The sequence below is a fragment of the Cygnus olor genome (genome assembly GCF_009769625.2).
Source record: "Cygnus olor isolate bCygOlo1 chromosome W unlocalized genomic scaffold, bCygOlo1.pri.v2 SUPER_W5, whole genome shotgun sequence".
NCBI classification, from domain to species: Eukaryota; Metazoa; Chordata; class Aves; order Anseriformes; family Anatidae; genus Cygnus; species Cygnus olor.
In genome coordinates this window covers 590,871-612,686 of record NW_024429076.1, presented here as the reverse complement: position 1 = coordinate 612,686, position 21,816 = coordinate 590,871, and the positions used below count along the sequence as shown (strand labels likewise).

General features: G+C 40.5%; 1 protein-coding gene across 3 annotated transcripts in view; it reads left to right on the top strand.

Moving 5' to 3' along the window:
- Positions 1-20,921, top strand: part of LOC121062972 (guanine nucleotide-binding protein G(q) subunit alpha-like) — a 126,909-nt gene extending 105,988 nt beyond the window's left edge. For all 3 annotated transcript variants that reach the window (XM_040543277.1, XM_040543278.1, XM_040543280.1), the window contains exons 6-7: positions 8,325-8,478; positions 15,621-20,921. In XM_040543277.1, coding sequence (XP_040399211.1) covers positions 8,325-8,478; positions 15,621-15,811 — 345 coding nt within the window. In that variant the 3' untranslated portion in view covers positions 15,812-20,921. The remainder of the gene's footprint in view (positions 1-8,324; positions 8,479-15,620) is intronic.
- The last annotated feature ends 895 nt before the right edge of the window (positions 20,922-21,816 follow it).

The following is a 21,816-nucleotide window of genomic DNA, read 5'->3' as shown; positions in this document are numbered from 1 at the left end:
GTACTCGGCTCTGGTGAGGCCGCACCTCCAGTACTGTGTTCACTTTTGGGTCCCTCACTACAAGAAGGACATCGAGGTGCTGGAGTGTGTCCAAAGAAAGCTAACAAAGCTGGTGAAGGGTCTGGAGAACGTGTCTTGTGAGGAGTGACTGAGGGAGCCGGGGTTGTTTAGCTTGGAGAAAAGAAGGCTTGGGGGGGCACCTTATCATGCTCTACATTTACCTTAAAGGAGGCTATAGAGAGGTGGGGATCGTGCTCTTCTCCCAAGCTCCAAGTAATAAGACATGGGGAAATGGTCTCAAGTTGCCCCAAGGGAGGTTCAGGTTGGATATTAGGAGAAATTTCTTTGCTGAAAGGGTTGTGCATCATTGGAATAGGCTGTCCAGGGAAGTGGTTGAATCACCATCCTTGGAGTTCTTCAAGAAATGTGCAGATTTATAACTTAGTAGCATGGTTTAGTGGTGGATTTACTAGGTTAATGGTTGGACTAGATGATCTTAGAGGTCTTTTCCAACCTGAATGACTCAATGATTCTATGATTTATATATTATATGTATCCTATATATATACATAGATATATACTTATATATCATTTATCCATCTCTATGCCTTAGGAAAATAACATTTTCTCCATTATTTTACTTGCTAAGAAATTTATTTTCATTAATAAATGAAATCACATATAAAAGAATCATTGAAATGCCTCTGTTGACACAGATATCTTAGAATATTATCATTAATAGCATTTTAAAAGCTTGTATCTTATAGGAGGTTTACTTGCTGGGTTTTCACTGACTGAGTAACAAAGCCATTTGACCTCATTGTCTTTTCTTTTAAGATTTAATTCATTTATAGCTCCTATCCAGATGGGCTATTTGTAACCCTTTTAAGAGAGTTGTTTACATTACTGTTTTTTGTTAATAAGAGATGGAAAAGGTTCTTTTAAAATAAAGATTTTTGCTCTTTTTTCAAGCTTTTATTTGGGTTCTCAAGATCATATTGCATATTAATAAATTACATGATTTAGCTGCATCTAAGATTTGCATTTTAAAATGCTAATTTGGGAGGAGAAGAAGTGGCAACATGTAGCCTAATAGCAATCAAAAGGGACTTCAAGGAATTGGGACAGATGATCAGGAATTCGGGTGCGCAAGTCATCTTCTCCTCCGTTCTCCCCACTACTGACAGTGACAGGAACAAAAGGATAGCATCCATTAACACATGGCTGGTGTCATCGCCAAAATTTTGTTTTTTTTTTTTTTTTTTGTCGACAGGAAACCTTACATAGCACCAGGCTTGCTGGCATCAGATGGGATTCATCTTTCCCCAGGGGGGAAGAGGGTCCTTGGTCATGAGTTGGCGGGGCTCATTGATTGGGCTTTAGACTCGATTCGGTTGGGGAGGGGGATATCATCAGGGATGCTGACGATAAGGTACGGGATGACGTGCCATCTTACTCATGCCAGCTAAACAGCGGAGACGGCAAAGAATGCCCAGAACCTAGAGAGGGAACGGAACTTAACAGGAGAGCTACCATAGGCCCACATGGATGAGTTATAGTTGCCCCATCCAGAAAGGCAGACACATTGGCAGCCCAACTCAAATGCCTCTATGTAAATGCACGCAACATGGGGAATAAACAAGGGGAACTGGAGATGTTCATGCAGTTGCAGGGCTATGATCTCATCGCAATTACTGAGATATGGTGGGACAGCTCTCATGACTGGAATGTGGCCATGGACAGCTTTGTGTTTTTTAGGAAGGACAGGCCAGGAAGGTGAGGTGGTGGAGTTGTTCTTTATGTGAGTGAGCAACTGGAATCTATACAGCTTGGCATAGGGGGGACAAAGTGCGAGTCAAGGGCCTATGGGTGAGGATTAAAGGGCAGGCCAACAGGGGTGACATTGTGGTGGGTGTTTACTACAGGCCACCGGATCAGGAAGAGGAAGCGGATGAGGCCTTCTACAGGCAGCTGCAAGTTGCCTCACGTTCGCAGGCCCTGGTTCTTATGGGGGACTTTAACCACCTCAATATTTGCTGGGAAGACAACACAGCTCAGAACAAATGTTCCAGGAGGTTACTGCAGAACACTGAGGATAATTTCTTGACACAGGTGGTAGGTGAGCCAACAAGGAGAGGGGCGCTGCTGGACCTGGTACTAACAAACAGAGATGGTCTAGTTGGAAAAGTGAAGGTTGAGAGCCAGCTCAGCTGCAGTGATCATGAGATGATGGAGTTCAAGATCCTGCGAGGAGGAAGCAGGGCAAAAAGGAGGACCGCAACCCTGGATTTCAAGAGAGCTAACTTTGACCTCTTCAGGAACCTAATTGTAGGAATCCCCTGGGCCAGGGCCCTAGAGGGAAAGGGGGCCCAGCAGAGTTGGCCAATTTTCAAGTACCACTTCCTCCAAGCTCAGGATCGGTGCATCCCTATGAGAAAGAAGTCGAGCAGGGGGGCAGGAGACCTGCATGGATGAGCAAGGAGCTCTTGGGAAAACTTAAACAGAAGAAGAAAGCATACATGATGTTGAAGAAGGGACAGACCACTTGGTCTAGGAACATTGTCAGAGAATGCAGGAATGCAATGAGGAAGGCCAAGGCCTGGTTCGAATTAAATTTAGCAAGAGACATCAAGGACGACAAGAAGGGCTTCTTCAAATACATCAGCAGCAAAAGGAAGGCTAAGGAAAATGTGTGTGTGCTGCTAAATGAGGCGGTGCCTTGGTGAGGGCAGATACAGAGAAGGCGGAGTTACTGAATGCCTTCTTTGCTTCAGTCTTCACTGCTAGCCCCCATGTACTACTGAGCCCGGAAACAAGAGAGAAAACCCAGAGAGAGGAAGACTTTCCCCTGGTCAAAGAGAATTGGGTTAGAGGTTATTTAGGCAAGTTAGACACCCACAAATCTATGGGCCCCCATGGGATGCACCTGAGGGTGCTGAGGGAGGTGGCCAATGTTATTGCTGAACCTCTCTCTATCATCTTTGAAAGGTCTTGGAGAACAGTAGAGGTGCCTGAGGACTGGAAGAAAGCCAACATTACTCTAGTCTTCAAGAAGGGCAAGAAGGAAGACCCAGGAAACTACAGGCCAGTCAGCCTCACCTCCATCCCTGGAAAGGTGATGGAGCAGCTCATCCTTGAGGCCATTTCTAAGCACGTGGGGGAAAAGAAGGTGATCAGAAGCAGTCAGCATGGATTCATCAAGGGGAAGTCATGTTTAACCAACCTGATAGCCTTCTACGATGAGATGACTGGCTGGATGGATGAGGGGAGAGCAGTGGATGTTGTCTACCTTGACTTCAGCAAAGCTTTTGACCCTGTTTCCCATAACATCCTCCTGGGCAAGCTCCAGAAGTGTGGGATCCATGAGTGGACAGTGGGGTGGATCGAGAACTGGCTGGATTGCAGATCTCAGAAGGTTGTGCTCAATGGTGCCGAGTCTAGTTGGAAGCCTGTGACTAGTGGTGTCCCCCAGGGGTCAGTACTAGGTCCAGTGCTATTCAACTTATTCATCAATAAAATAATAATGTGTAATTGAATTTCTCTTAAACTAATATTTCCTTCCCTTTTGTGATCTTTACAAATGCCACATTGCTCAATGTATATCCACAAAAATGCTGCCACAAAGATAATTTTCCCAGCTTCTTGCTTTTACTATGTATGTGTCTTTCTACTGTCTTTCACTTCCTTGCCATGTGGAACCAAATTATTTGTCTGCTTTTAAGGACCTTCATCATCTAACCTGATAGGATAATCAGACTGAATTTTTTTTTCAGCCAGTTTTGATCAGTCATTTGTAAAATATTCCAACAAATATTTTTACAGTTATTACCTTTCTCTTAATTTTGAATAAAAATAATTCCCCAGAAACTTGCCTAGATCTGCTATGTAGCTGATATGTAATCTCCATTCTTCTGAGTTCTCTACAGTGGTAAAACAGAGTCCTGTCATGACTGCTTCTCACAATGATCATAATTCTGTTACTATAATGTGATGGTCTCTCATTCTGTTTTCAGTATCCAGTTACAAACTCTTAAAGCAATTACTGTTATTTAGGAACATATGTGCAAAGCTGTGGTCCACCATTGGATCTAATAGGTTTCTGAAATGTAGAATAGTGGGTTTATTTAGCAGTAGCTGGATATTTGCATGGCCCTACCAGTAGGAAAGGTAACATTTTTATTGTGAGTAATGTAATGGAACCAGTAGGTCTGGAAGTAACAGAAGCAATGTTTCCAAAAGTCACTGAATAAATATTGTGGTTTAACTCAGCAGGCAGCTAAGTACCACACAGCCGTTTTTTCACTCCCTCCACTCCCCCCAGTGGGATGGGGGAGATGGTCAGAAGAAAAAAATAATAAAATAAAACTTGTGGGTTGAGATAAAGACAATTTAATAGGACAGAAAAGGAAGGAAAATGATAATAATTATGATAAAGGAATACACAAAACAAGTAATGTGCAATGCGATTGCTCACCACCTGCTGACTGATGACCGCCTGTTTCCACGCAGCAGCCACACCCCCTGGCCAACTCCCCCCATTTTATTGTTCAGCATGATGTCATATGGTATGGAATATCTCTTTGGCCAGTTTGGATCAGCTGTCCTGGTTCTGTCTCCTCCCAGCTTCGTGTACCCCCAGCCTCTTTGCTGCTAGGGCAGTATGAGAAGCTGAAAAGTCCTTGACTTAGTGTAAGCATTGCTCAGCAGCTACTAAAACATCAGTGTATTATCAGCATTATTCTCACCCTAAATCCAAGACACAGCACCATACCAGCTACTAGGAAGAAAATTAACCCTATCCCAGCCAAAACCAGGACAATAAATAAACACAAGAAGGTCCTTCCAATCAGAGAAGTGGAAGAGGGGTGAGGGAAGGAAGAAGGGGCCTGTGACTAGTGGAGTCCTTTTCAGAAACAATGTAGATCTAAATGGTCTGGGAAAATCTCTTAAAAATGCTCTGTCCAAAACACTACCACCAGGGGGATGCTAAAACTATCTAATGATTCATCCTTGTCTATAAATACAGTGACCCTCAGTAAAATGGCATTTAGTTTGGTCTTCAGGGCTGAAAAATGATGACTACAGATGAGTGAAGCAGAACAGGTTGCCCAGAGAGGTTGTGGGATTTCCATTCTAGGAGCTGGTCAAAGCTTGACTGGACTAAATTAGTCCTGCTGGGAGCAAAGATTTGGACCTAGTGACTTTCACAGGTCCTTTCTGTGATTCTAAGTAGAAAAATCTTAGTTGAATTTGTCTAGTGAAAGGGAAATTATTTTGTTCTTTGGGGTGCCTTTGTACTCATGCAATGAGGTTTTACCATAGCTTCTTTAAAATCCTGAAGAACTCCACTTTATTAGATTGAGGATATTTGAATTAATGAGGTTAATTTGAATTAATGGGAAAAATTAACTCTATCCTAACTGAAACCAGGACACATTCACAGTACTTAATTTATGTTGAAGAACTGCTATTTTACCATAAATAATACTTGCATGTTGTGGGTTAACCCCAGTAGACAGCTAAGCACCACACAGCTGCTTGCTCACTTTCCCCACCCCACCCCAGTGGGATGGTGGAAGAGGCAGAGGAAGAGTAAAGGCAAGAAAAAAAATATAAAAATGGCTAAGCCCTAAACCCCACTCTTTACTGCTGAGCACGATGTTTATATGCATGGAATAGGCATATATCTTTATAGGCATGGAATATCTCTTTGGTTAGTTAGGGTCATCTGCTTGCTTGTGTCCCATCCCAACTTTTTGCCCGCCGCCAGCCTATTTCCTTCGGGGGCAAAGTAAGAAACAGAGAGGGTGCTGACACTGTGCAAACACAGTTCAGCCATAGCTAAAACATTAGTGTGTTATCAGCATTGTTTGGGTCACAAATCTAAAACACAGCACCCTACCAGCTACTATGAAGAAAATTAACTCCATCCCAGCCAGACCGAGTACATTGCATGATGGCAGAACAGAGTATTTAGAAAACTAGGGCTTCTGTACCTCAGCCACAACTACAAATTTAAATGGAAAGAACTTTATAAGAGCTTTTCTATGATGTGTTTGTGCCACAAGCACTTAATAAAGGCACTGTGCAGTGACATGAGTGTTTTCAATTTATAGGAAACTTTACTATCCTTAAGTTGTCCTAGGTAGAATAGACTGGTGCTGCTTAGACTGTTAAAAATAGAATCATAGAATCATAGACTCATAGAATATCCCGAGTTGGAAGGGACCCATAAGGATCATTGAGTCCAACTCCTGGCACCACACAGGTCTACACAAAATTTTAGACCATGTGACTAAGAGCACAGTCCAAACGCTTCTTAAAGTCAGACAGGCTTGGTGCAGTGACTACTTCACTGGGGAGCCTGTTCCAGTGTGCGACAACCCTCCTGGTGAAGAACCTCTTCCTGATGTCCAGCCTAAACCTCCCCTGCCTCAGCTTGACACCATTCCCGCAGGTCCTATCACTGGTCACTAAAGAGAACAGATTGGTCCCTGCCCCTCCACTCCCCCTCTCAAGGAAGTTGTAGACCGCGATGAGGTCTCCCCTCAGCCTCCTCTTCTCCAGGCTGAACAGGCCAAGTGACCTCAGCCGCTCCTCATATGTCTTCCCCTCTAGGCCCTTCACCATCTTCGTCGCCCTCCTCTGGACACTCTCCAATAGTTTTACATCCTTTTTGTACTGCGGTGCCCAGAACTGCACACAGTACTCGAGGTGAGGCCGCACCAGCGCAGAGTAGAGCGGGACAATCACTTCCCTCGACCGACTAGCAATGCCGTGCTTGATGCACCCCAGGATACGGTTGGCCCTCCTGGCTGCCAGGGCGCACTGCTGGCTCATATTCAACTTGCTGTCAACCACAACCCCCAGATCCCTCTCTGCGGGGCTGCTCTCCAGCGTCTCATCACCCAGTCTGTACGTATAGCCAGGGTTGCTCCGTCCCAGATGCAGGACCCGGCACTTGCTTTTGTTAAACTTCATGTGGTTGGTGATCGCCCAGCTCTCCAGTCTGTCCAGATCTCTCTGCAAGGCCTTTCCACCCTCATCTGAGTCTACAACTCCTCCAAGTTTGGTGTCATTGGCAAATTTGCTCAAAACACCCTCTAGTCCTACATCCAAATCATTTATAAAAACACTGAAGAGGACTGGCCCTAAAATGGAGCCTTGGGGGACCCCACTAGTGACCATCCGCCAGCCAGATGTGGCCCCATTTACCACAACCCTTTGAGCCCTGCCCGTCAGCCAATTGCTCACCCATCATATGATGTTTTTGTTTAGCTGTATGCTGGACATTTTGTTGGACCTTGCTGACTAATTCCCTGAGCAGCCTGAAGTCTGCTTTCCCCATATCCAGGGCTGAAGTTTTGGTGGCAGTTTTCCTTCTGTCGCCATAAATTCTAAACTCAACCACTTCATGGTCACTATGACCGAGACGGCTGCCAATTGCCACGTCCCCCACAAGACCCTCTCTGTTCTCCAGCAACAGATCTAGGAGGGCACCTTTCCTATTTGGCTCCCTTAGCACCTGCACCAAGAAGTTATCATCTAGGTGCTTTAGGAACCTCCTGGACTTGCTCGTGTCAGCCGTGTGGTGATCCCAGTTGACGTCTGGCAAGTTGAAATCCCCCATAAGGACAAGGGGAGTTGATCTCGAGGCATCTCTTAGTTCTGCATCTCTTAGTTCTCAGGTTACCAATAGATTCCAGATTTACCTGGAACTATTTTAAAGATAATCTCTTTCAAAAAATTAGGGATTACTTGCACTTAAAGTTCAGGAAAGGCATAAAAATAAATAAGGTTCTTAAAACCTTATTTTGTAAAATATTGTAAATTTAATTGTAAATTTAATTAAATTTAATTAATAATTGTAAAATATTGTAAATTTAAAAATTATTTTGTAAAACCTTATTTTGTAAAAAAAATTGTTATTATTATATATTTTGTAAAAAAATTTGTTATTATGTCTTTTTTTATGCTTGTCTCTGCCTTGAACCACATGTATTTCAATACCCATGATTTTGTTGGCTGAGCATAACTGTGCATAGTCAGTCTTTACAACATTACCTGTTACAGCTATCATGTTCAAGACCTGTGTTTTAAAGAATAATTATGCTTATTATGTTTCTGTTATTGAGATTGCAAAAGGAAGCTGCCTACATATTTAACAGCTTACATATAAACTGTAATTGAATCAGTTAGATACTACAAGATTCAAAACATGAAATGGATCTGTTTAGTAAATAAAATGGAATTGCATGTATTGATTTAATTTAAAAAAAAAAACACAACCAAATAAATTCATCTTTTTTTTTTTTTAATTCTAGAATCGAATGGAAGAAAGCAAAGCACTCTTTAGAACAATTATTACATATCCATGGTTCCAGAATTCTTCGGTTATTCTGTTCTTAAATAAAAAAGATCTCTTAGAGGAGAAAATTTTGTACTCCCATCTAGTTGATTATTTCCCAGAGTATGATGGTAAGTATATTTACACCAGAGCTCATGCTCCATTAACACTCCGGTAATGACAAATTATCACCCATTCTTCATTACATCCATATTCTTCATTACAAACTGTACTTAGTACACCAAATGGTTAGTTTGTAGTTGAGTGGCTTGCTGGTCATATTTTCTTTTTAATTGTATGAAAAGGAAAAATGATTAAAAATAACAATTTTTAATACTTGAAATTTTTTAAGTCACTGAAATCTTGTGGTATTTTCTAGATTTCTAGGATTTCATTTTATAACTCCATTAACTGTGGATAGGATGGCAGTACCTTTCATGTGAAATTATTGCTTCTAGATGAGTAATAACATATTAGCAATGAACCTTATTCTGTTCTTATTCCTAAGTTGAGGTGAATGCTTGAAGTGAAGTATAAAGTTAAAAATAAATAAAACCACATTTCTTCTCATTTTTACTCATAGTCTTTTTTGAGGATTTTTGTTTGTTTGTTTGTTTGTTTAAGCCTGCATATTTGAATAGAAGTGTCATAAATTCTCTGGGGATGTCAGAGAGACCAGTATCACTCCTGCCACTCTTTCATTATACCATTTCTTTCTTGTTTTCTTTATTTTACTTATGTAAAATGTAATGTGCTTGTCTCAGAAAACATTACGTGAAACATTCCTAAGGAAATTGTACTTTTATAAAGTTCTCCTGAGGTAAAAAGTAAGGTATTTTAAGGTAATTTTTAGGAGTTGGACTCAATGATCCTTCTGGATCCCTTCCAACTCAGGGTATTCTATGATTCTATGAACTGAGTGGAGTCTTTAGTAACAGGGGAAAAATCAAATTCATATAATAAAATCTCTTTTGTCTCACCAGAGAGTGAACAGCAGATTTGAAAGCTACAAAAAAAAAAAAGATTAAATTTCTCATTTTCAAAACTAAAGTGATAATAGGAAAAAGTTACAGGTATTTTTCCTATTTGAGAGGAAAGGATGTGTTCACAGTAAACAGCCTGGAGGATCAGCCAATACTTATTTATGAGTCACTCTAAGTTTTGTTTGATCACAGAAGAGAATCATAGAATCATTTAGGTTGGAAAAGACCCTTAAGATCATCAAGTGCAACCGTCACCTAACACTACCAACTCCACCACTAAACCACGTCCCCAAGCACCACATCCACACATCTCTTAAGTACCTTCAGGGATGGTGACTCCACCACTTCCCTGAGTAGCCCATTCCAATGCCTAATCACCCTTTCCATTAAAAAATTCTTCCTGACATCCTATCTAAACATCCCTTGATGCATCCTATCACTTGTCACCTGAGAAGAGACCAAGGTAGTTGTAGAGAACAATGAGGTCTCCCCTCAGTCCCCTCTTCTCAAGACTAAACAACCCCAGTTCCCTCAGACGTTCCCTCATAAAACTTGTTCTCCAGACCCTTCACCAGATTTGTTGCTCTTCTTTAAATGCAAGTTCCAGCAAATCAATATCCTTCTTGTAGTGAGGGGTCCAAAAGTGTACTTGAGGTGTGGTCTCACCAGTGCCGAGTACAGAGGGACAATCACTTCCCTAGTCCTGCTGGCCACACTATTTCTGATGCAGCCCAGGATGGCCTTCTTGGCTACCTGGGCATGCTGTTGCCTCATGTTCAGCTGGCTGTCGACCAACACCCTCAGGTCCTTTTCTGCTGGGCAAATTTCCAGCCACTCTTCTCCAAGTCATACTACTGCATGGGATTGTTAAGACCCCAGTGCAGGACCCGGCACTTACCCTTGTTGAATGTCATGCAATTGGACTTGGCCCATTGATCTAGCCTTTCCAGATCCCTCTGCAGAGCCTTGCTACCTTCAAGCAGATCAACACTCTTGCCCAACTTCGTGTCATCTGCAAACTTACCGAGGATGCACTTGATCCCCTCATCCAGATCTTTAACAAAAATGTTAAATGTAACTGGCCCCAATACTGAGCCTTGGGGAACACCACTGGTGACCAGCCACCAACCAGATTTAACTCCATTCACAATGACCTTTTGGGCCCGACTATCCAGGCAGTTTTTTACCCAGCAGACAGTACATCCTTCGAAGACATGAGCATCCAGTTTCTCCAAGAGAAGGCTGTAGGAGACAGCATCAGATGCCTTGAGGTCACAGAATAGATTTTACAAAACTTTAATGTAGTAGTAATTCAGGATTTATTTTATACTTTTATAGTAAATCACAAGAATAGATTGTATGATTCTTAACAGCACTTAATCAGCATTTAAGCATCAGCCAATTTAACACAATGATTTCAACAGAATTTGCTACAGTTGAAACAGCAACATAGTTAAAGACTCAAGAATGGCAAGGCTTGCCCAAGATTTACTGCAGGGGGGGTTCTAAACTCAGTCTCACGCTTTCAAGATTCCGCCCCTTTTAGTGAATCACTAACCCTTCTCCCTCATCAGCATTTGTCCGCAGACGAGCTTTTATCCTCGAGGAGTCAGTCCTGAGAGACATCTCACCTCAGGGGTACCCTGAGAGGCGTCCCGGATTGGTGGGACATCAAGGGTCACGGCCTGCTGCGGTCCCTGGAGAGCTTGCTTGGGATCACTATAGGATTGCTAGATGATTGACTTTTAGTCAGCAATTTTCCAAGATCCATTTCTTTTTTCACTTTGGCTATCATTCAAGTTGTGCAACACACACACACACACACACTTAGCAAATAATTGCGCCTTTCTCAATTAGTCATGTCACAGGGGCTTTAGATACATACAGTCGGGGGAGGCCTTCTTGTCCTGTGCCTGTAATGTATAAATAACAGGGGAATGAGGCAGTGTCAGGCTTCACCACACTCTGTAGATAACAGAGGAATGATGCCATGATGGCTTTTCCTTGAATCATAGATAACAAAGGAATGATTCTGCACTATATTAGATAAAGTGATTGACTCATAGTCAAATTCAGATTCCTTATCATGTTGATCTTGGACTCTGATATGATTCATCATTTTCCCATGAGGAATTTCCTGGCATCAAGTGTCTGCCTGGCACTCCATTATTAAAGAACTGTCCAGTTCAAGGAACGATCACATTGAGGCCTACTTGTGGCTCATAAGACTGAGCAAGACTTATGTCAAGTGCAGGATTAAAGCATATCCACCACACTTGCTAAAGTCCAAGTAAATAACATCCACTGCCTTTCCCTCATCCACCGTGTCATCTTATCATAGAAGATCAGGTTAGTCAAGCAGGATTTGCATTTCATAAAACCATGCTGACTGAGTCTGATCACGGGGTTATCCTCTATGTGGGGCCCCGAGCAACGACAAGCCTTTGAACAAATTAAACGGGAGCTAGTCCGTGCAGTAGCCCTTGGGCCAGTCCGAACAGGACCAGATGTAAAGAATGTGCTCTACACCGCAGCCGGGGAGAATGGCCCCACCTGGAGCCTCTGGCAGAAAGAGCCTGGGGAAACTCGAGGTCGACCGCTTGGGTTTTGGCATCGGGAATACAGAGGATCTGAGGCCCGCTATACTCCAACCAAAAAGGAGATATTGGCAGCATATGAAGGAGTTTGATCTGCTTCGGAAGTGGTTGGTACTGAAGAACAACTCCTCCTGGCACCCCGACTGCCGGTACTGGGCTGGATGTTCAAAGGAAGGACCCCCTTTACATATCATGTAACAGATGCTACACGGAGTAAGTGGGTTGCACTGATTACTCAGCAGGCTCAAATAGGAAACTCCAGTCACCCAGGAATCCTGGAAGTGATTGTGGACTGGCCAGAAGGCAAATATTCTGGGATATCACCGGAAGACGAGGTGGCCTGTGCTGAAGAAGCCGCACCGTATAACAAGCTACCAGGGTGCCAAGGACCTGGGTGCACGTGGTGGGTAATGCTAAAGAATGGGGAGGTCCGGTGTGTACCTCAAGGGGATTTAATATCGGGTGAGAATAGCCCATGAGTTGAATTGTAGTATGTTAATTATTACCTAATACGGTATGTCATCACCATTGTGATTGCTATATGTTAATGTCCCATTAATGGTATCACAGTAACTGTCCGGCAGATAACAATGAATGAATGTTAATAGAATTGGATAAGCACAGCGGTATGATGGAATGAGAACAGGCTTCAACGTGTGACGATCCAACATCACACACCATCTCTTCTGCCCTGAAAGACTGCTGGGACAGATGGAGCCCGAAGTCAGTCACAGACCAAACTTAGTGGACATTTTATATACATATATGAAGGTGGTGATTAATTGGAATGTATTGGGAAGTGTGGGACCCGAGCATGACATAAATGGTTTGGAATAAGGGGTAGATATTTTCCTAGTTTCAGCTAGGATAGAGGTAATTTTCCTCCTAGTAGCTGGTAGGGTGCCCTGTCTGGGATTTAGGATGAGAATAATGTTGATAACACACTGATGTTTTGATTGTTGCAGAGCAGTGCTTACACTAAGCCAAGGACTTTTCAGCTTCTCACACTGTCCTGCAAGCAGGCAGGCTGGTGGTGCAGCAGGATCTGGGAGGGGACAGACCCAGGACAGCTGACCCAAACTGGCCAAATTGGTATTCCATACCATCTGACGTCATGCTGAACAACTGAAATGAGGGGGTGGCAGGGGTGGGGGGGACCGGCTGCTCGGGGATAGGCTGGGCATCGGTTAGTCAAGCAGGATTTGCATTTCATAAAACCATGCTGATTGAGTCTGATCACCTGGTTATCCTGTGTGTGCCAGAAGACGGCACTCAAGATGATCTGCTCCATGACCTTCCCTGGCACCGAGGTCAGACTGACAGGCCTGTAATTCCCCAGATCCTCCTTCCTGCCCTTCTTGTAGATGGGCGTCACATTCACCAACCTCCATTCAACTGGGACCTCCCTGGACAGCCAGGACTGCTGATAAATTATTGAAAGTGGCTTGTTGAGCACTTTGGCTAGCTCCTCCAGCACCTTTGGATGTACCCCATAGATTTGTGCGTGTCCAAGTGGTATAGTAGGTCACTAACCATTTCCCCCTGGATTATAAGGGCTTCATTCTTCTCCCTGTCTCTGTCTTCCAGCTCAGTGGGCTGGGTACCCCAGGAATAACTGGTCTTACTAAGGCAGAGGCAAAGAAGGCATTAAGTACCTCAGCCTTTTCCTCATCCCTTGTCTCTATGTTTCCCCCCACATCCAATAAAGGATGGAGATTCCCCTTAGTCCTCCTTTTGTTGCTAATGTATTTATAGAAGTATTTTTTATCGTCTTTGACGGCAGCAGACAGATTAATTTCCAGTTGGGCTTTGGGCTTTCTAATTTTCTCCCTGCATAGCCCCACAACACTTTTGTAGTCCTCCTGAGTGGCCTGCCCCTTCTTCCAAAGGTCATAAATTCTCCTGAGTTCTTTCCTGAGTTCTAGACAAAGATATCTCTTCACCCAGGCCAGTCTTTTCCCCTGCCAGCTCATCTTTCGGCACATTGCAATGGCCTGCTCCTGTGCCTTTAAGATTACCTTCTTGAAGAGTGTCCAGTCTTCCTACCAGCCCAGTCATAGAATGGTTTGGGTTGGAAGGGACCTTAAAGATCATCCAGTTCCAACCCCCCTGCCATGGGCAGGGATACCTTCCACAAGAACAGGTTGCTCAAGGCCCCATCAAGCCTGGCCTTAAACACTTCCAGGAATGGGGCATCCACAACTTCTCTGGGTAACTTCCAGTGCCTCACCACCCTCACCATGAAGAATTTCTTCCTAATAACTAATCTAAACATACCCTATTTAGTTTAAAACCATGACCCCTTGTCCTATTGGCACACTCCCTGATAGTCTCTCCCCATCTTTCATGTAGGCCCCCTTGAAGTATTGGAAGGCCGCTATAAGGTTTCCCTGGAGCCTTCTCTTCTCCAGGCTTCTCTTCCTCAGCCTATCTTCATAGGGGAGGTGCCCTAGCCCTCTGATCATCTTCGTGGCTTTCCTTGACCCGCTCTAACAGGTGCATGCCTTTGTTATGCTGGGGGCCCCAGAGCTGGACACAGTAGTCCAGGTAGAGTCTTATGAGAGCAGAGTAGAGGGGGAGAATCACCTCACACTTCTTTTGATGCAGACCAGGATATGATTGGCTTTCTGGTCTGTAAGCACACATTGTTAACTCATATTCAGTTTTTCGTCCACCACTAACCTCCAAGTCCTTCTCCTCAGGGCTGCTCTCAATCCACTCATTGCCCAGCCTAAGGATTGCCCCGACCCAGGTGCAGGACCTTGCACTTAGCCTCGTTAACATTCATGAGGTTCACACAGGCCCACCTCTCAAGCCTGTCAAGGTCCCTCTGGGTGGCATCCCTTCCCTCCAGCATGTCAACTGCACCACTCAGCTTGGTGTCATCTGCAAGTAGTACTACACAGAAGAGAACTATTTAGAAGAGAATTCAAGAGAATTGAAAATATTCTTGTCCTTTTGAGTTTATTTCATGTGACAGATGCCCTAGATGACGTCCAGCAGGTTAATCTTCACTTTTCTAGATTGACTCTTGTGTAAAGTAGAACATGTAGTTTGGTTACATAGACTTTGTGTTCTTCTGAGAATTACAGCCTTAATATAGATTTAATAGGATCATTATCTTATGCACTTTAGATAACTGATTTGTTAGAACAGTAACATTTTGCAGTTGACCAGCTTCAACTAGAGAGCATATGTTTTTTATCGCTAATTAAATGAAATTCTATTGGAGTGTCAGACCAATTTAGGATATAACTTGTTTATGCTTTTTAAAAATACAGCTTAAATACAGTAGGTATAGAATGAAAATTGAACAATTCTATTAATTTTATAATGATTTATTAGTATAATGTAACTAATATTTCTGTTGTTCATTTTGTGTGGTTACAGATCATCCAATTCATCTCTCCATTTTAAACATTATTTTATGGAAGAAAGGATAGTAAGCAGGAAAAAAAAAACAGCTCTTGCATGATCAACTTCTGGAATTTCATTCCATTTTTATTTTTTAATGGTTCCTACTGGAAAAAAAATACTATATAATAGTATTTATTAGTAAAAATGTTCCCTTCTCTTATGTGAGGATCACAGACTGAATCTTTCTTCTGTTTTCTGCTCCTAAGGTTCCCTCTTAAAGAAGCTCAAATTTTGAATTGACTGTAAGAAAACTGACTTTCTCTTCTTAATTATTAGGACCACAACGGGATGCACAAGCAGCACGAGAGTTCATCTTGAAGATGTTTGTAGACCTGAATCCAGACAGTGACAAAATTATCTACTCCCACTTCACATGTGCTACAGACACAGAGAATATACGCTTCGTCTTTGCTGCTGTCAAGGATACAATCCTACAGTTAAACCTGAAGGAGTACAACCTGGTTTAACTGTGCCAAGGAGGCCCTGCAAAATCACCTTTACGTGACTGAAGATACAGAAGAGGGACTGTATTATCTGTGAAAACAATTTGCATAATACTAATTTATTGCTGAAGTTATATTCACTCTGAACATCCACAGAGTTTGTAGTTAATATTATGTTTTTATTTAAACTATATGGAGAAAAAACAAAAGATGCTGAACTACATTCACAGCACATTTCCTTATCTTTTAGGCAAAGCCTCATGACTCAATGTGTTTTAAATTCTCAGTCCTACTCTCACAAAGGATAAGGTTTTTTTTGATACTGAAGCAAAGTCAATCCGGTTTCCTCTTTCCCTGACCGTTTCTCTCTCCTTCCTTCCCTTCCCGCTTTATGTTTTTAAAGGTATAATGGCCTTTTTCCCAGTTGCATTTCTTGGTAAAATATTTTCTATTGAGTGATTTGGTCAGGAAAAATGCTATCATCAATATTTAAAATATCAGTCATTCTAATTTTACAAAATGTACTTTTTCTGAAGGATCAAAAGTATTGATAGTATGATTTTTAAATTCTTGACATGGGTGTTTTCATTCTGTCTTCACTTCTGAGGCTGGAATATTGGGATTGCAAAATAGAAATACAGATGTGTATGGATGTAAAATTTAACCATGCTTTCACAGTTTAGAAAGATTCACAGAAGACAGTAATGAAATACCTAACACAAACCTAGGATGTACATGGAATATCACAGAATCTCTTTTTAATTGACATGTGCCGTTTTTTTCTCTTTTCTTTATTCACAAATGTCAAACAGAAATGTCATGAACACTACATTTTTCCCAGTAGCTACAGACTGAAACAGTGTGGGTTGTGTTTTTTTTTTCAGTTGTGTGGGTTTTTTTCTTAAGTTAGAGCTTTTCTAAATGTGTTTTTCCACATTAGAATTTTTTTTTATATATATATAAAATTAATCTTGCCAAATCTGTCTTTTTATAAAACCGATATTTTGAAATATAAGATACTGAATGAAATACCAAAGTGATGGATTGGGAACTGACCTGATTGAGTCAACCGCCAAATGATAAACAAACATAGTTTCAGTTCCTACAATCCCATTTTAGAAAGTGTTCCATTTTCTATTGCCAAAAACAACAGTGTGAATGAATATGATAATAGATACATGTGTATAAAAGACAGTTTAACTCCTTATGTCAGAGATGACATGAGATTGCATACAACGTGTTCTGTAATAATATCAAGGCATCTTTAGTTTTACAACATGAAATGCTTGTTCACTGAATCACAGACATTTGATAGGCTTAATATAAAAGCCTTGATATTCTTTAGAAAGAGCTATGAATATAAATGAAACATTGAGAAAATCGCTCTAGAAATTTAAACGTGCTATTTTTTAACAACAAAAATGCAGCACTCATTGAGGAGTCTTTATTCTACAGCTTAAGTTGAAAGAAGGTGTTTTTTGACCAGGTGCATTATTGCTGGCAAGCTACAGAGAACTCAGATATGTAATTGGATTGTCTGCAATGCCAAGTAGCACTAGAGTGCACTTAACACAGAAATTGCTGCCTCTCAGCAGCGTAGGGGAAGTGGAAAAAAGAATGGCTTATTAGTTGAGTAACAAAGTTAACAATAAAGACTAATGAATTGTTTCTCATCCTTAACCCTCCCAGCTCCAAAACAACAATAATAAGAACAGCTGATACTTTTTTCTCCCTTATAAAACATCTTATAATTAAAATCTGGTTGTACATACATACATATATATATATGGCAGCATCCATATTATCTTTGTAATTATTAATTTTTGGCAAATTGAATGTGCTGTGTTGATATGTATCTATGTAATTGTACTGTATGTCATAGCTAATTCACATTTTAAATAATGCTATTTTATTTACTTTTTAAGAGAAAAGAATGTAAATTTTGTCAGTTTATTTCTGACTGGGGACTTGTTTTTATTTAAATATATATATATATATATAGTACAGAGCAGTACTAGCATCGTACTGTATAAAATTATTTGTACATTCCCAAGTAGAAATAAATTGTATACATGCAAAGGACATTCACATTCAAAACAATGCTTAAATCTTGTGAGGGCTTTATACAAATGTAGAAACCAGTTTTGTTAGAAGAACATATGCCATTATATCTAGGATTGGAAAATAAGCTCTCAAATATGAATTTGTATTTGGCAGATTCAACTTTGATTAATTTTACCTTTCTAATGGCCTTTATTAGAAAAGTTAATTTAGAGACATTTCAAACCAGTGAACATAAGTACTAATGGGCACATGCTATTTCCCTATAATAATCATGAAAAAATACAGAACATCAGATCAATTAAACATTATTTCAGAAATTACAGAAACCTTGGATCTAGCAACAAAAAACTCATTAGCGTTAACAATTTTAAGGAGTTAAAAATTTTATTTAATAAAGCTAAAGCAGGTAGTTGTATGTTATAAAAAGTGACACTGACATTCTAAATAGGTGATCAGAGTAGTTAATGTTGTTATATATGGCATTATAAAACTGGTCCTGATCTTGCTTAAAAACATAAAGCTTCTGTGTCTACTGTTAACTATGGAGTGCATGATAATATCCCTTCTTTTAACCTGGGAATATATTGGCCACCCTGGATTTAGTGATATAAATAGAACTGTAGGAAAAAAAAAAAAAGAAAAAAAAAAAGCAAGTGGTGTCTTATGAAGGTTTGGTGTTTTTTTGTTTGTTTTGTTATGGGGTATTGGGGAAGGGGAATGGGGTTTTATGTTTTGTATAAAAAATAAACAAAAGTTTTCTCATGCATTATACTTATATTGTAATTGCAGCATTCAAGAGGTTGTGCCACTGGGCTACTTCTGGTATATTTTAAGTGAGCAAACCTGTGGCAATGATTAGATCATTTGAGCATATTCTGAAAAAAATATATATTCAGCATGCTAATGCAAGCTTTATATGAATCACCTAACAGCACTGCAGTGTGACAGTTTTTGCAAAAACATTTCCTTTTTAAATGACATAGCTGTTCCCACTTGCAATATATTCCGTTGTTGTTTTAATTGGTGGTTTCCAGTATGGGTTATAGCGCTTGAGCCCAGAAGTTTGTGCCTCTAACATGAAACTGAAGGCAAACACAAGACACAAACCCTTTTACTTTATGTGATATGTGATTTCATTGAATGTCTTAAATGGGGTAGGAGGGAAGGAAAACATCTTGGGAACCTGAGTATTTTAGGTGTTCGCTAGCACAAGAAAGCTGTAATATGCGTTTTACAAAACCTTAAATTTGCTTTTTCACTAAGTAACTGGCACTGTAATGACATATATAGGATGATGCAGCTATAAGGGCAGTTTACTTCTTATCATTTAGACTCTTGATTGTCAAAGTATATGAAATGTCATTTTTAATTATACTGCCACATGATTGTGAAACATTTTTTTAAGTTTGAAAGTTGAGAAGAGACTTTATGCTGGCTATCAGTCAGAACTGACTGCATGATTTGCAAAAACTTTAAATGGGAGGAAATGGGCTGCATATGAAGACATTGCTAGACTCCCAGCCTTTGGTTATAAAATGCAAAAGATTTTCAGATTTCTCAGACTACTGTCCCTTCCCTAGTTATGTATTCTTCACAAAACAATGAAATAACAAGAGAAAACATGAAACCAACATGAAAAAAAAAATTTATCCAAATTATTTTATGTGCTGCTGTTCCTGGAGTGCTGTTCATGGTTACTGCATACTAGTCTATTAATAAACTAATGAAGTGCGCACAGTATATTAACAAGACCTACAAATGACCTACCTCTAGTTAAGAAACCAATAAAGTAAATATGTTTTGGAGATAATGTCTCAACTTAGAAAATTAAAATGGCATGTTGTTAATTATTACTGACTATTTTAGACATTCACGCTTTTGTAAATACAGTCCTTTTGAGATAAACACCTAAGGTCATCGGTCCCTGTCCAATTTGTTAGTTTAGTAGAGATCTTGCAAAACCGTATGTTTTGGTTTAATAAGAAGAAGCACCGATATCTCCTCTTTTTTTTTGGCTTTTATTTACCCATAATATTTTGAGTTGTATCAATCAAAGCAAACGTTTCCATGTAATCAGTAATCTATTGAGGGTCATTATTTAACTAGTTAAATGTTTATTACTGTAACTTTCACTCAATCTTTTTCACAGTAGCCATGCTGCAGGAAAGAAAGGAACAGAGGAATTATTTGGGCAAAGTTAATGTTGAAGATAGTGTCAAAAATACAAGAGAATTCAGCCAGATCAATCTTACTGTAAAGCTGTTGTTTATTATTTCTCTCAAAAGATTGTCTAAGCTGAAGTCTATTTCTGGATTCCTCATTTACCATACTGAAGAAAATCCTTATTTGACCATTATATTTGTGGGGGTTATGAGAGACATTTTTAAACTTGCAGTGTTTTAAAAAAATAAAGATATTTGCTATTCTTAAAGTGTCATTTAATCGCAAGCGCTGTCTACTGTTTGGGGAACCAAAATAGAGTGTAGTGTTTGTTTTTGTTTTTTGTTTTTTTGTTTTTTGTTTTTTTAAATAATGTATAAAACAGTTCTTTAAAATCTCGCTCTTCAAAAATACAGTATTTTTGGCCATAAATTTGTACTATTACTATCTTAGTTCTTTGACATATTTCTGAAATATATTTGGCCTTAATGTTCTCCCAAAATGTTTCTTATTATGATAAATATTAGATAGATGTATTATTCCAATGACTACTTTTTTAAAAAAAAAATATACATGCTCCCTCCTCATTGTCCAAATATTAAAATTTCCTGATGTCCTGGTTTCGGCTAGGATAGAGGTAATTTTCCTCCTAGTAGCTGGTATGGTGCTGTGTTTTAGATTTAGGATAAGAATAATGTTGAAAACACACTGATGTTTTAATTGTTGCAGAGCAGTGCTTACACTAAGCCAAGGACTTTTCAGCTTCCCACTCTGTCCTGCCATTGCGCAGGCTGGGTGTGCATCAGGAGCTGGGAAGGGACAGACCCAGGACAGCTGACCCAAACTGGCCAAATTGGTATTCCATACCATATGACATCATGCTGAACAATTAATATGGGGCTGGCTGGGGTGGGGGAACCGGCTGCTCGGGGATAGGCTGGGCATCGGTCAGCGGGTGGTGAGCAACTGCATTGTGCATCTCTTGCTTTGTACATATTATTATTAGTAGTACTATTATCATTATTATTATTATTTTCCTTTCATTTCTGTCCTAATAAACAGTCTTTATCTCAACCCACAGGCTTTCATTTTTTTTCTGATTCTCTCCCCCATCCCAGAAAGTGAGAGGGGAGGGTGAGCGAACAGCTGTGTGGTGCTTGGCTGCCGGCTGGGTTAAACCACAACAGTTGCTGAAAATCAGACTGAAAGCTTTGCCTGCATGAGCAACACAAAATTCCTTTTGTGGTGGTAAAATTTTTAATATTTAAGATTTGTGAGATCTAGTTAAGAAGTTTATTCTAACAAAAAGAACATTCCTTTCAACGAAAAGCTAACAGTCTGATTGTTTTCAACCCCCACTTCTGAGTTAAGACAATACTGGGCATGCTACTCCTACAGGCTACAGCAAGAGCCACCTCTCCATATTTTCAATTGTGATAGTTAAGAAGCTACTTAAGGAGTCCATATCTACCAGGTATGTATACTTGGCCTAACACATAAATGATTTTCTGGATTTATCCCATCCAAGAATGCACACCTGACTTTCTTAACATCAGAATGATTTTCCTCACCTCTTTCATTTATTTGAAACAGTATATAAGTGGGATCTTGTAGTGGGTTTATGTGGCAAGGTTTTGGTAGCGGGGGGGGCCATAGGGGTGGCTTCTGTGAGAAGAATCCAGAAGCTGCTCCATGTTAGATAAGGGCCCCGCCAATGGCCAGAGCCGGGGCAATAAGCGATATTCTTTGCACCTCTGTGAGAGCATATTTAAGACAGGGAAAAAAAAATCTGGGGAACAGCAGAT